At 40.8% G+C, this 14,735-nt stretch overlaps 1 protein-coding gene across 1 annotated transcript in view; it reads right to left on the reverse strand.

Moving 5' to 3' along the window:
- The window catches only part of ints2 (integrator complex subunit 2), an 85,953-nt gene that overhangs the window by 62,738 nt on the left and 8,480 nt on the right, over positions 1–14,735 (reverse strand). The window contains exons 6-10 of the mRNA XM_059973650.1: positions 13,321–13,451; positions 6,780–6,953; positions 5,210–5,439; positions 3,361–3,486; positions 1,258–1,329 (exon numbers count right to left, since the gene is read on the reverse strand). Coding sequence (XP_059829633.1) covers positions 1,258–1,329; positions 3,361–3,486; positions 5,210–5,439; positions 6,780–6,953; positions 13,321–13,451 — 733 coding nt within the window. The remainder of the gene's footprint in view (positions 1–1,257; positions 1,330–3,360; positions 3,487–5,209; positions 5,440–6,779; positions 6,954–13,320; positions 13,452–14,735) is intronic.

Genomic DNA, 14,735 nt, shown 5'->3' on the forward strand with positions numbered 1-14,735 from the left:
CTTGCTGATATAGTTTTCAATGCCCTCATCTAAATCATTGACATAAATCGTAAAGAGGTGTGGTCCCAATACAGAGCCCTGTGGTACCCCACTAGTCACCTCCAGCCAGTCTGAGAAACACCCATTCACTGCTACCCTTTGCTTTCTATCTGCCAACCAGTTTTCTATCCATGTTAAAACCCTGCCCCCAATGCCATGAGCTCTGATTTTACTCACCAATCTCCTAAGTGGCACCTTATCGAATGCCTTCTGAAAATCTAGGTACACAACACCTACTGGCTTACCCTCGTCTAACATCCTTGTTACACCCTCAAAAAACTCCAACAGATTAGTCAAGCATGATTTGCCCTTGGTAAATCCATGCTGGCTCGGCCTAATCCTATTTCTGCCATCTAGATGTGCAACTATTTCGTCCTTAATAATGGACTCAAGCATCTTCCCCACGACTGACGTTAGGCTAACAGGGCGATAGTTCTCAGTTTTCTCCTTCCCTCCCTTCTTGAAAAGTGGGACAACATTAGCCACTCTCCAATCTTCAGGAACTGATCCTGAATCTAAGGAACATTGGAAAATGATTACCAATGCATCCGCAATTTCCTGAGCCACCTCTTTTAGAACCCTCGGATGCAGACCATCTGGACCCGGGGATTTATTAGCCTTCAGTCCTACCAGTCTACTCATCACAGTTTCTTTCCTAATGTCAATCTGTCTCAATTCCTCTGATATCTTATGACCCTGGCCCCTCCATACATCTGGGAGATTGCTTGTGTCCTCCCTGGTGAAGACAGATCTAAAGTATGCATTAAATTCTGTTGCCATTTCCCTGTTTCCCATAACAATTTCTCCCAATTCATTCTTCAAGATACCTGTGGCTTTTGTCAGCCAGAGAATGTCACCCTCCAAACAAAATTACCTTACGCACAAATTAAGAGTTTCTAGCATTGATATGGGCTGCAGTGGATGTTAGTAACCATCTATATGGTGCCAAATTCAGGTGAGGACAATTTGTATCCTGACCTTTGTGAAGTTGGATGCCATAGGTTGTCGTTGGTTGGCGGCAATGTCTACTTATGATTGCAGCCTGAAATATTGGCCGAGGAGTGGGAACATTGATGCAGATGTGTTGTCCTCATGTTCATGAGGTGCTGATAGAAAGTGGCAGAGCGTTCCTGCCTCTGGTGTTAAAGCAATGTGCCAGCTTTCTGCCACAGGGAAATCAGACTATGACAGGAAAACACAGCCAACATTCAGTCTTACCTTTCAAAATATGCCTCCTCTCTGATCATCCAGCTTAACCACATCACAGTCATTTGCTCCTGTTCAGGTGTGCTAGAAACATTAAAACATGAGTCTAAATACCAAGATCAAATTTGTATGTTTTTTTTTCTGTGTATAATGAATATTCTGTCTGCAAATGCACAGTGAACATCCCAGAGAACAACCACACAAGACTGGTGGTAATTTACTCTTGAAGATCTTTTTCTGGATGCTTTCTTTATAGTATTATTCAGAAATTGCACTTCTTAACAGTAAGATTTTTCTTAATAGAATCATTCCTACCTGCAACCACAGCCACCTAGTACACAAGGGGAACACCATACAAATCCAAGATTTCCATTGAACAGATTAGTATATGCCCAACATCACTTGCCAACATCTTTTAACTCCTTACCTAAACAGCATGGAAGCACCTTTACCACATAGACTTTAATGGTCTATAAAGGTATTTCATCATCTCTGCCTTCTCAGCAGATGGCTAATCAACACTGACCTAGCAAGGTATGCCTAAATCTCACAAATGAATGCGTAAGAATTGTTTTTTTTGGTTTGTTTATTTATACTAATGGTATAAACATCCTGCACGGAGGCAAACATTGCTATCCAATCAGGATAAACGATAACAAAAATGCTCTGACCAAGCAGAAATGCTCTTAAGCTCACTTCCAAAATCTCTACCACTGCACACTGACCATGATACTGCTCAGAGCAAATTGTACCCATTCTCTCCTTTGGGATTACACTTTTCAACTGCAATGCTCCTCCGTCAACAAGTGTGGGGGGCTTAGAAAACAAACTTGTTAACCAACATCTGGATACAAACAGACTAAATTTAAGTATTGACTAGATGTGACTACATAGCCTAATCTTGTACTCCTGCACACTTGGATCACATTTGTTGTGCTAATTTTCTTGATGTCCCAGATGTACTTTAGGGCCCTGTCTTTATGTGTCAATTTCATTATGGGGAAATTATAGTTCTGATACAATACAGATCTTAGTCCCTTGAAACACCATACAACTGTGCTAACCTTTCCCTTAAAACTGGGCATCCCTGCACCAAAACAAAAAACCTGCTTTTCAGTCATTTGTTACTTAACTAGGTGGGACTACAATTAGAGGTCATGGGATAATGGTGAAAGGTGAAAAGCACTAATAGTGCATGTGAACTCGATTTCAACATTTATGAGAAGCTTGGATAGGTACATGAATGGTAGGGGTTTGAAGGGCTATGGTACCAGTGCATGTTGATGGGTGTAGTCAGTTTAAATAGTTTTAGCATGGACTAAGTAGGCTGTAGGGCCTGCTTCTATGCTATATTCTTTTCTAAAGATGCAGAAATTACCTCAAGCACATACAATGCAAGTTAAGGATGGCAAGAGTAAATACAACAAACACCACTTAACGGTATCCTACTTCTCTACTCCTAAGTTGAACTTTTCTTGCATCTTCAATAGAAACAAAATGAATTATGAAGATGTAATACCTATAAATCATTACAGGAAAGTTGAAAGGTTCTGATAACTATAAAAATAAGTGATGTGGGTCATCCTTAAAACAACCATTAGATTAGAGCTTTAAATCTCTCTCCATTATTCAGGACTGACAATAGCTGTCAAGTGTGGCTGTTGACACATCGCCTTAACACATAACAGCAAGCATCAAGACAGGAATTAGTAATTAATTACTGACAATTCTATGCTCAGCATATAGTTATAATCAAATTTCAAAACCCAATGTTCATTTGTATAGTGTTATGTACTATTTTCTTCTCAATTTCCTTTTCTCATGTAAAAGTAAATTTATTATTAAAGTACATATATGTTATCATATACCACCCTAAGATGCGCTTTCTTGTGGGCAGTCAGTATATCCAAGAACTAAAATAGAATCAATGAGAGACTAATTCCCCAATACCTGTACAAAGTGACTATTCTTCATTTGCAATTGACAGCCAAGTCTGATCTCTGCTCTAACTAGATTTATTTTTCCTTCTTAGGAGTCACTAAGCAATGAATATCAAGGCTAACTTTAAGCATCCCTGCATTGTAATACTGGCTTAACTGCAGCCTTCCAACTTACCTGACTAAGCTGGGAAATGCTAGCAGCATGCAGAATGAAAGGGACACAAAGCGAACGCCAGCTGGAGTTGCTGGTGGACGGCTGGTCATCAGCTGTAAGAGTTGCTCAGCTTCCTCATCAGTAGGCCTAGATGACAAGATTATATGCAATAATGCAACACGTTGTGCAAAATGAAGGTACAATTAACTACACACAAAACAGGAAACCTGTGATATATTGCAAAAGGCTAAAATGGTGCACCAATAACATAAATAAAAATGTGCACCATTATTAGGCAGCAGCCTGGAAGGGATGCTTCAGTAATGCACTGCATGACATAGCATAGAATGGCAACATTCAGAGGGTGTCAGAACCCAAGGTTGTGGGATGCAAGCATATGTAATAACATGCCATGGAATAGCAGATAAATATAATGATAGTGGAATGTTAGGTCAGAAAGTTCCTTATTATTACTGTAAGCAACAATCCTTTCAGTTGGTACTTATTGTAATAATGGTGCACTCATTTTTTAACATTATAATGCTACTGATACCAGGATGAAAAAGCATATTCATTTATCTTTGTTAAAATGAAATACCCAGTTGAGATTCACTAACTAGAGTGTAACAATGGAAAGTGACCAGTCTCTTTGAAATATATCCAGCAATTATGAAGGGTTGGACAGAAAGCAAAGACAGTAGTTCACAATTTAATGTATGAAACCCCAGAGAAATGGAAGGATTGCAGTGTGGAATGAAGTTTGGTTACAGGTTGATAACTGTGAAGCTGGTGGTGTGTGGGGCAGGGTACATCTTCCACCTTGGCGGGAGATGGGAAGGGTTTGTCTTGCTGTTGTGTCTGTCATATATGTTGGCTGCATGTTATTCTGTTGACTATCGTGTGCATGCTTGTTGGTGCCAGGAGTGTGGCGACACTTGTAGGCTGCTCTCAGCACATCCTCAGACTGTGTTGATTGTGAACACAAACACATTTCACTGTATTTTTCAATGTACAAGTGATAAGTAAAGCTAATTTTGAACCTTAATGACTATCCTTCTGCATCCTTCCCCAGCAATAATTTTTTCAATCTTTTCCTGCTCATTGTATTTCCATGACATTTGCCACTTTGCATTCAAGTTAGTGATTTTCAAAAGATTTTCTCATCCCAACAAAGGCAATGATTTTGTCTAACCTTCTTATGCACAACAGCCACGTCTGTGAAAATCAAATAGTAATAAGCAAATTTCTCTCCAAACTACAAGCTTGTAAGGCTTAAAATTAAAGCCAACATCTTATCAGTTAATGCAGGTGGATGAGGATGCATAGAAACACAGAAAATAGGTGCAGGAGTAGGCCATTTGGCCCTTCGAGCCTGCACCACCATTCAGTATGATCATGGCTGATTACCCAACTCAGAACCCTGTACCTGCTTTCTGTCCATACCCCCTATCCCTTTAGCCACAAGGGCCATATCTAACTTCCTCTTAAATATAGCCAATGAACCGGCCTCAACCGTTTCCTGTGGCAGAGAATTCCACAGATTCACCACTCTCTGGTGAAGAAGTTTTTCTTCATCTCGGTCCTAAAAAGCTCAATCAGTTTGATAATCAGTTGGATACTAGGCCAATTTATACTTTGAAACTAATATATGCTACTAGATTAAGGTACCAAAAAAATGGGATAAGCATCCGGGTACACAACGTTTCTTAATACTAAGCAGCTTAATTTATCATTTTGATTATTGACTCATGAACAGCCAAGATTCCTAGGTTTTACCACCAACTCTGCTCTAATAATTCAGTAGTCTATGCCACACATCCTTTGTGTAATATCCATTGAACAACAATCTATACATCATCTCAGTGCATACTTGAGGCCAGCAATGCCCATCAGTGCACAGTACAGACGTAGCATTGCGCTTGCTTTCACCACGTTTTCTTCCTTCAGTGCAGAGTACACTGATATGTTGGGCTCCATGTCTGTGTCTGCGGTCTCTTCACCAACGCGACTACTGCTGACTGTTGGGAGGATTGCCATTAGCTCCAGTAACAGCTGCCGCCTCATCTGCCACAGTACCGAACTGCTGCGCTCCCGTTTCCGCTGAACAACAAAAAATTTGGAGTTACACTTTGCATTTTAACTACTCTTACTGCCAAAAGGGAAATGTAGCAGAGTATTAACTAATCACACTATACTGCTTCTACCACATAGAAGACAGTAAAGCCTAGAAAAAAAAATACAGAATACAGCAAAATCTTCCTCCTTACAAGTGTCCCAATCAAAAGGCAGAAAAGTTCTCAGTTTCAAAGTCACCTTCTCTACCCTTTAAGGAAGCACTCCACTCTTTGGCAACATTGTTTCCCTCAAATACTGTAAGCAGTATTATTTTACACTGACATACTTCCTTAGTCTCAGGACAACCATCACCAACCACTTGCATCCAGCGTAGTGGTTAGCATATTGTTTACAGCGTTAGCTGTAAGATTGCTGTTTGATTCCCACCTCTATCTGTAATGAGTTTGTACATTCTCCCTGTTCACTGCATAGGTTTTCACCAGGTACTCTGGTTTCCTCCCACATTCCAAAGACACTGGTTAAGGTTATTGATTTGTGGGCTTGCTACGATGGCAATGGAAGCGTGACAACATTCAGAGGCTGCCCCAAGCACAATTGTTTCCGACTTAATTTTATGCAAACAACACATTTCACTGTATTTTTCCATGTACATGTCACAAAAAAGCTGATCTCTTCAATATAGTTAAATATCACAAGGCAGGAGCATGGTCAAGAAACAAGGTATACCTAGGCAGAGATGCCTTAAAAGGAGAGCAAAGGATTTAACAGGAGGAGCAAAAGTAGATCTGGAGAGACATGGCACCATGAGGAATGTAGAACAGGAGGAACCTACAGAGACAGGTGACACAAATCATGCTGTTAAAGAACACAAAGATCAAACTTTAAGATAGACACATTCAAGTGCATTATCATTTGAATGAGTAGTTGGAAACCAAAAAATGTTGGTGGGCTATAAGCTATTATTTGGCCAACTGGAACAGAGTTCACAAATAATTGAAATGGCATTGTTAATGGCTGAGATGACATGAAAAGAAAAACATGCAGAGGTTAGAAAGGATATTCCAGATTCTAAGGAGCTGAAGAGTAGAGTATTGATAATTGTATGTCTGCTCACAAGGACAACATATCATTTTGTAAAACTACACTTTGACAATAGACCATGTTGTGCTGATACATCATTAGTTATCCTTGATGTTTCAAAGAGTCCTGAAATTTAAAAACAAAATTAGTCATAAGGAATGCGATTAACATGCAATACGAAGTCTTCACTTTTTAGCAGATCTTTTGAATATTGTGTCCAATTAGTTCCAAATTAACTTTCAAAACCAGGTGAAGTCACAGCCAACATTGTTTCTGTTTCTTACCTGCTGCCCATTGCGGATGAACATCCCAAACCAGGTTCTCACTTTAGCATTAGTTCCCAATAACAGGCCACTAACAAATGACACTAAATCCGTCACGGTATCGTCAGAGCCATCATTCTTGCACTGGTCTAGGGTCAGGGCTATCCCAAGGCCAGGGAGGTGGCATTCCTCCACCTGTAACAAAACAAGGCAGCAAAAGCACAAGAAAGCCCAAGGCAGCCATTTAGTACATGCATTCATAAATTGTGTATGTGTTTTCTAATATGGGCTGTCTACTACTCAGTTATTCCATACTTCAGCATGTACTAAGTTCTTTTCCTTAACTCAAATTATTAAATTTGACTAGATTTAATTAAGCGGCAAGGAGTTTGTGTTGAAGTTATCACAGATCTGAAAGCAAGCTTGACTAGAAATTGATAACAAGACCATACAATATAGGAGCAGAATTAGGCCATTTGTCCCATCGATTCTGCTCTGCCATTCAATAATGGCTGATCCTTTTTTCCCTTCCTCAGCCCTACCCCTTGGCCTTCTCCCCATAACCTTTGATGCTGTAGCCAACCAAGAACCTATACACCCAATGACCTGGCCTCCACAACTGCCTGCGGTAACAAATTCCAAATTCACCACCCTCTGGCTGAAGAAATTTCTCCCCATCTCTGTTTTAAACAGACTCCCCTCTATCCTGAGGCTCTTGTCCTAGACTTCCCCCACCCTGAGAAACATCTTTTCCAGATCTACTGTCTAGGCCGGGGGTCGGCAACCCGCGGCTCCAGAGCCACATGTGGCTCTTTTACGTCTGTGCTGCGGCTCCCTGTTGCTTTGGGAAATAATTGGTTGTGGCGACCCTTTTCCTGGCACATCCGAACCGACTCACAATTAGATAGCCTACGGGGGTTTGCGAGCACAGAGCTTTGGAGCCTCTGCGCCATGGGGGGCAGGTTGAGGGAGGCTTAAAAGTGAGGCTGAAGATTTCGAATAAAGTTTTTTCCTTCGACTGCAGTTACCGACTCCGTGTCGTAATTTTAGCGCTGCGTGTAGCACACCGCTACATGGTCAGTATTTAATTAAAATGTATTTTATGTTAGTTTGTTAGTTTTTGAAATGTAAATCTAAATTTGAAGATTATGGTGATCTTGTACAATCTAAATAAGACGTTGTGGCGACCCATTTCCTGACACATCCAAACCGGCTCACAATTAGCCAGCGTTCAGGCTAAGGGAGATAGCCTACGGGGGTTTGTGAGTACGTGTCTTTTGCAGCATCCGCGCCCATGGGGGGCGGGTTGAGGGAGGCTTAAAAGCAAGGCTGTTTAGTTCGAATAAAGCTATCTTTGACTGCAGTTTACTGACTGAGTGTAGCAACCGCTACAACGTGTTTTTATCGCTGGCTGTCCAGAGGGGAGGTGCTGAAACGCTTTGTCGCGTGTCTGGAAGAAGTGAAAACTTTCCTGGGCAGCAAAGGGTTCACCTTTCCTGAGCTGGAACAGCCAGAGTGGCTGGAAAAGCTACACTTCATGGTAGACATGACAGCGCACCTGAACACGCTGAACACAGCTCTTCAGGGGAAAGGACGTACAGCCCTGCACATGTTGGAGGATGTTTTGGCATTCGAGCGCAAGTTGACGTTGCTTGCCAGAGATTTACAGAAAGGCACATTGTCTCACTTCCCCAATTTGAGAGAGTTCAAACAAGGTCACGACATGATAAATTCGGAGTATTTACATTCTGCAATCATCGCAATGCAAACATCGTTTGGGAAACGCTTCTCTGAGTTCAGAGAGGAAAAAAAACACATTATCCTTCCCGGTCACTCCCCTAAGCATCGATCCATCCCTACTGAATACGACTGCATTGTCAGGTGTGAGTCAACCTTAACAAGTATGATAAATATTTTAATTGCCTATTATTTTGTATATTCATATGTTTTCATTGTTCAGTGAAATAGTCCTTTTATTTTTCAGGTTTGCTGCTGGCGGCAAATTTAAGTTTGGCGTTTTTCATAAATACAAGTAGGACTCAAATAGACGTTGAGTATTTTACTTAAAAGTAACCTTCAACCCAACGTCTTTTTTTCGGAGTTCAAAATGTTTTTGTTGCATGCAGAAATGTAATTTCGTTTTCTCTGCAGGAGTTCATCAATTTCATAAATGCAACACATTATAGTTTGTTTATACATAGCATAAAGGCAAAACAAAACGTTGTATGCAGTGTTATTTCATTTTAAATGTCAAACAGGTTTTGCGGCTCCCAGTGTTTTCTTTTCTGTGGGAAACAGGTCCAAGTGGCTCTTTCAGTGGTAAAGGTTGCTGACCCCTGGTCTAGGCCTTTCAACATCTGAAAGGTTTCTATGCGATCCCCCTTCATCCTTCTAAATTTCAGTGCGTACAGGCATTCAAGCGTACAAGCATTCCTTATATGATAACCCTTCCATTCCCAGAATCATCTTTGTGAACCTCCTCTGAACCCTCTCCAATGCCAGCACATCCTTTCTTAGATGAAGAACTCAAACTGTTCATATTACTCAAGATGAGGCCTCACCAGTACCTTAAAAAGCCTCAGCATCACAGCCCTTGAAATGAATGCTAACTTTGCATTTGCCTTCCTCACCACCGATTCAACCTGCAAGTTAGCCTTTAGGGTTTTCTGTACAAGTACTCCCAATTCCCTTTGCTTCTTAGATTTTTTGATTTTCTCCCTATTTAGAAAATAGTCAGCATATTTATTTCTTCTACAAAGTGCATGACAAGCATTTTCCAAAATTATATTTAATTTGCCACTTTCTTGCCCATTCTCCTTATCTGTTCAAGTCCTTCTGCAGCCTTCCTGCTTCCTCAACGCTACTGCCCCTACACTAATCTTCATATCATCTGCAAACGTGGCAACAAAGCCATCTATTCCATCATTAATATGCAGCATAAAAAGAAGCGGTTCCGACACCGACTCCTGCAGAACACCTAGTCACTGGCAGCCAAGCAGAAAAGGATCCTTTTATTCCCACTCGCTGCCTACAATCAGCAAATGCTTTAACCACCCTATTAACTTTCCTCTAATAACATAAGCTCTTAATCTGATAAGTGTTGGCGCGTGGCCAAGTGTTGGTCTAGTGATCTAAAGGTCACTAGTTCTAGACTCAGCTAAGGCAGCGTGATGTGTCCATGAGCAAGGCACTTAACCACACATTGCTCTGTGACGACACCGGTGCCAAGCTATATCGGCTGTTGCCCTTTCCTTGGATAACATCGGTGGTGTGGAGAGGGGAGACTTGCAGCATGGGCAACTGCCGGTCTCCCATACAACCCTGCCCAGGCCTGCACCCTGGAAACCTTCCAAGGCACAAATCCATGGTCTCTCAAGACTAACGGATGCCTATTTATTTAATTTGGTAAGCAGCCTCATGAGTGGCATTTTGTCAAAGACCTTCAGAAAATCCAAATATATAACATCCACTGCATCCGTTTTATCTATCTTACTTGTAATCTCCTCAAAAAATTCCAATAGGTTCAACAGGCAAGATTTTACCTTAAGGACACCATGCTGACTTTGTCCCATCTTGTACTGTGTCACCAAGTACTCCATAGCCTCTTCCTTAGCAATTGACTCAACATCTTCCCAGCCACTGAGGTCAGGCTAAGTGGTCTATAATTTCCTTTCTGCTATCTCCCTCCTTTCATAAAGAGCGGAGTAACAATGGAAATATTCCAGCCCTCTGGAACCATGCCAGAGTCCAATGATTCTTGAAAGATCATTATGAATGCCTCCACAATCTCTACTGCTACCTCTTTCAGAACCCTAGGGTGCAGTTCATCTGGTCAGGGTGTGTTATGCACCTTTAGATCTCAGATTTTTGAGCACTTTCTCCCTTGTAATAGTAACTGCACTTACTTCTCTTCCCTCACACCCTTCACCACATGGCACACTGCTAGTCTCTTCCACTGTGAGGACTGAACAAAAATATTTATTTAGTTCATCTGCCATCTACTTGTCCTGTTATTATTTCTCTGGCCTCAATTCGAGTGGTCCTATATCCACTCTCATCTCTCTATTTTTGTTTTACATACTTGAAGCTTTTTCTATCCACCTTAATATTGTTTGCTAGCTTGCTTTCATATTTCATCTTTTCCCTCCTAATGATCCTTTTAGTTGTTTTCTGTAGGTTTTTAAAAGCTTGCCAATCCTCTATCATCCTAATTTTTGCTTTGTTGTATGCCCCCACTTTGGCTAGGTTTAGATCAGCCATGTGATCTCCTGGGCTAGTTTTCGATAGCCTGGATGGGTCGGAGAGGAATTTTCCAGATTTTTTCTCCTCAATTGGCAAATCGTTTTTTTCCCCCCCGGGTGATCACATGAGTTTGGGCGGGATGAATAATAAAATAAAATGGGCGGCATGGTGCCCTGTTGGTTGGCACTGTTGCCTTGTGGGATTCAGTGATAACTCAAGTTAAGATTGGATCAGCCATGATCTTGTTGAATGGCGGAGCAGGCTTGAGGGGCCGATTGGCCTACTCCTGCTCCTATCTCTTATGTTCTTATCTTCTACATTAGCTTCAACTTCCCTTGTCAGCCACGGCTGTACTATTTTGCCATTTAAATAATTCTTTGTTTTGGGAATACATCTATCCTTATCTTCCCCCAAAAATTCAAGCCACTTCTGCTCTGCTGTCATCCCTGCCACCATCTCCTTCCACTCTACTTTGGCCAATTCCTCTCTCATACCACTAATTTCCTTTACTCCACCGAAATACTGCTATATCAGATTTTACTTTTTCACTATCATATTGTGATCACTGTCTCCTAAGGGTTCCTTTACCCTAAGCTCCCTACTCGCCTCCAGTTCATTACATAACACACAATCCAGTATAGCTGATCCCCTATTAGGCTTAACAAGTTGTTTTAAAAAGCCATCTTGTAGGCATTCAACAAATTCAGTCTCCTGAGATCCCTTAACAATCTTATTTTCCCAAAATACCTGCATGTTAAGGTCTCCAGTGACTAGAAAACATTGCCCTTTTGACATGCCTTTTCTATTTCCTGTTATATTCTGTAGTCCACATCCCGGCTACTGTTTGGAGGTCTATATATAATTGCCATCAGGGTCCTTTTACCCTTGCAGTTAGTTTCTTAACTCAACCCACAAGAACTCAGCATGTTCTGATCCTATGTCACATCTTTCCAATGATTTGATGCCATTCTTTACCAGCAGAGCCAAGCTACCCCCCTCTGACTACCTTCCTATCCCTCTGATACGATGTGTAATGCTGGGTGTTCAGCTCCAAATTACAATCTTAAGCAAATTTTTGCTAGAATTTCTATTCAACACTATTTATCATCTTTAAACCTAATAAGAACCAATGCAGTAGTATTTTAGAATGTCATTTAAAACTTCTTTCAAAACCATTCATTAATACATTGAATGGTGACAATCTTCCTTGAATTAAGTTTAATTAACACCAATGAAAATGGCTTCATCATTAAAATAAAAAAACATCTAAAAAAATCAGTAAGCAACCTCATTTTAAGTAACTGAACTTTAAAAAAAAACTATACTGGCTCATTAAAGCACTCAATACTGTTGTGTATAGTTGCCAGTTCATACTAAATTGATATTATTTAAAGGTTAATCCATTAATCCTTTTGCAACCAAACACTTCATGTTAAGATACTGTAAGGGCTCTGCTTTTCAATGTAATTTTATTTTTGAAATGTGGTGAAAATTAAGCAAAATATGTTTCTAAATCAATGCAAATGATAATATATTTACATTACTCTGATTGCAATTTGTACTTGAAATTCCTCAAATATCTGAATTACTAGTTCAATCTTGGGCAAAGCACCAAATTTTATTTATCATAAATTCTGACTAATCCCTCCATTGTTTTCAGTCCCAATTCTTAATTGAGAATGGTTCCATTTCTTCTTAAAGGTGCCAGTTAACCTTCAAAACAAATGATGTCTTTGCACCTTCCCATCTCAACCCCAAAATACTGGTGCATTGAAATCTGTAGGTACAGCTGCTGAGATGCAATGCTATTGAAAAGTGCCACATTCAGCTGTTATTACACTGACACAAGAACATAGCTATAAAAATTCATTCCAGACATCAGCAACAGTATCACCAGCAGGCAACTACACTGATTATGGCTGGTTTGAAAAGGTGCAATTAAACTAGCTGCATTACAGTGAAGACAAATGCAATTTTAAATTGGGCTTCAGAATGTTACAAGACAGAAGACCACTAGCCCACCATGTTTTTGCAGGCCAGAAGTGGAGCTATATGGATACCTTCCATTCTCCTGGATGTTGCAATGAGGGTTTCTGCCCCACCACCCTTTCAGGCGGTTCCAGACTTTCACCCACTGCTTTGAGTGAAAGGCTACACTGATGTATATTGGTTAAGCAGAAATACAGTGACAATGACTGTTGGCATGCAGTGCCAGGCACCAGTGGAAACTGCACTGGTCACTGTGACCTTTGGAACAAACCCACTGAGAGGTTTGTGACAATATGAGTGTACTACATGCAAACACAATATCATCTCTTACCACCATAGCTCGGACATTTAAGGCCTGTGTAGGATTCATCTTACAAAGCTGCCGAAGGGCCTCAGTCCTGCGCCGGCCCCCAGTACTCTCCTCATCCTGCCGCTCACCGTTCTTTATTAAGCTCCTGCAAACTGACAAACAGAGGGTCTGTGTTACACCCAATTCACAACATCAGAAGGGAAATAAATCATAAACTGAGAAAGCAAACACGAGGAAATCTGCAGATGCTGGAAATTCAAGCAACACACACAAAATGCTGGTGGAACGCAGCAGGCCAGGCAGCATCCATAGGAAGAAGTACAGTCGAAGTTTGGGGCTAAGACCCTTTGTCAGGACTGATGGAGGGTCTCGGCCCAAAACGTCGAATGTACTTTTTTCCTATGGATGCTGCCTGGCCTGCTGCGTTCCACCAGCATTTTGTGTGAATAAACTGAGAAAATGGGTTTTTTTGTATATGGATTCACAGCTTTAAATTATATTTCTTCCAATACGTGAACTCTTCAGCATATTTATGGACAAATAGGTGAATAGAACACTATAGCACACTACAGGCCCTTTGGCACTCAATGTTGCGTCGACCTATATAAAACTACTCCGTGATCAATCTAACCCTCCCTACACAGTACACAACCCTCTATTTTTCTTTCATTGATGTGGCTCTCTAAATGTCTCTTAAAAGTATCAGCCTCTACCACTACTGCTGACAGTGCATTCCAGATACCCTCTGCTTTGTAAAAACAACATACCTCTGACATTGCACCTAAACTTTCCTCCACTCACCTTAAACAGATATTGGCCATTGTTGCCTAGGAAAAAGGAGGTGGCTGTCCACTCTACCTATGCCTCTCACAATCTTATATACTTTGATCAAGTCACCTCTGATCCTCTTTCGCCCCAAAGAGAAAAGGCTTAGTTCAAGCAAATTTTTCTTTCAAGGCATTCTCTAATCCAGACAGCATCCTGCTCCACATCCTTCCTATAATGAGTGCCCAGAAACTAACAATCCTTCAAATGTGGTTGACCAGAGTTTTATAAAGCTGCAACATTACCTTGTGGCTCTTGAACTTAATCCCACAACTAATGAAGGCCAATACACCATACACCTTATTAACTATCCTATCACAAACAAGAGAAAATCTGCAGATGTTGGAAAGTTTTGTGTGAGTTGCTTAACTTTGAGGTATCTACAGACATGAACCTCAAGTCTGTACCTCCACTGTACCTGTAAGGTTGACCTTCCAAAGTGTATAATTTCATACTTTTCCAAACTGAACTCAATTTGCCATTTCTCTGTCCAGTTCTGCATTGTTTATATCCCATACAACAATCTTCCCACCACACTATACAGAACACAATTGACCTTTGTGCATCTTCAGACACACTTTCCTTTGCTAATATAAAAAAAAATCAAGAGC

The sequence above is a fragment of the Hypanus sabinus genome, chromosome 6, assembly GCF_030144855.1.
Source record: "Hypanus sabinus isolate sHypSab1 chromosome 6, sHypSab1.hap1, whole genome shotgun sequence".
In the NCBI taxonomy this organism is placed as follows: Eukaryota; Metazoa; Chordata; class Chondrichthyes; order Myliobatiformes; family Dasyatidae; genus Hypanus; species Hypanus sabinus.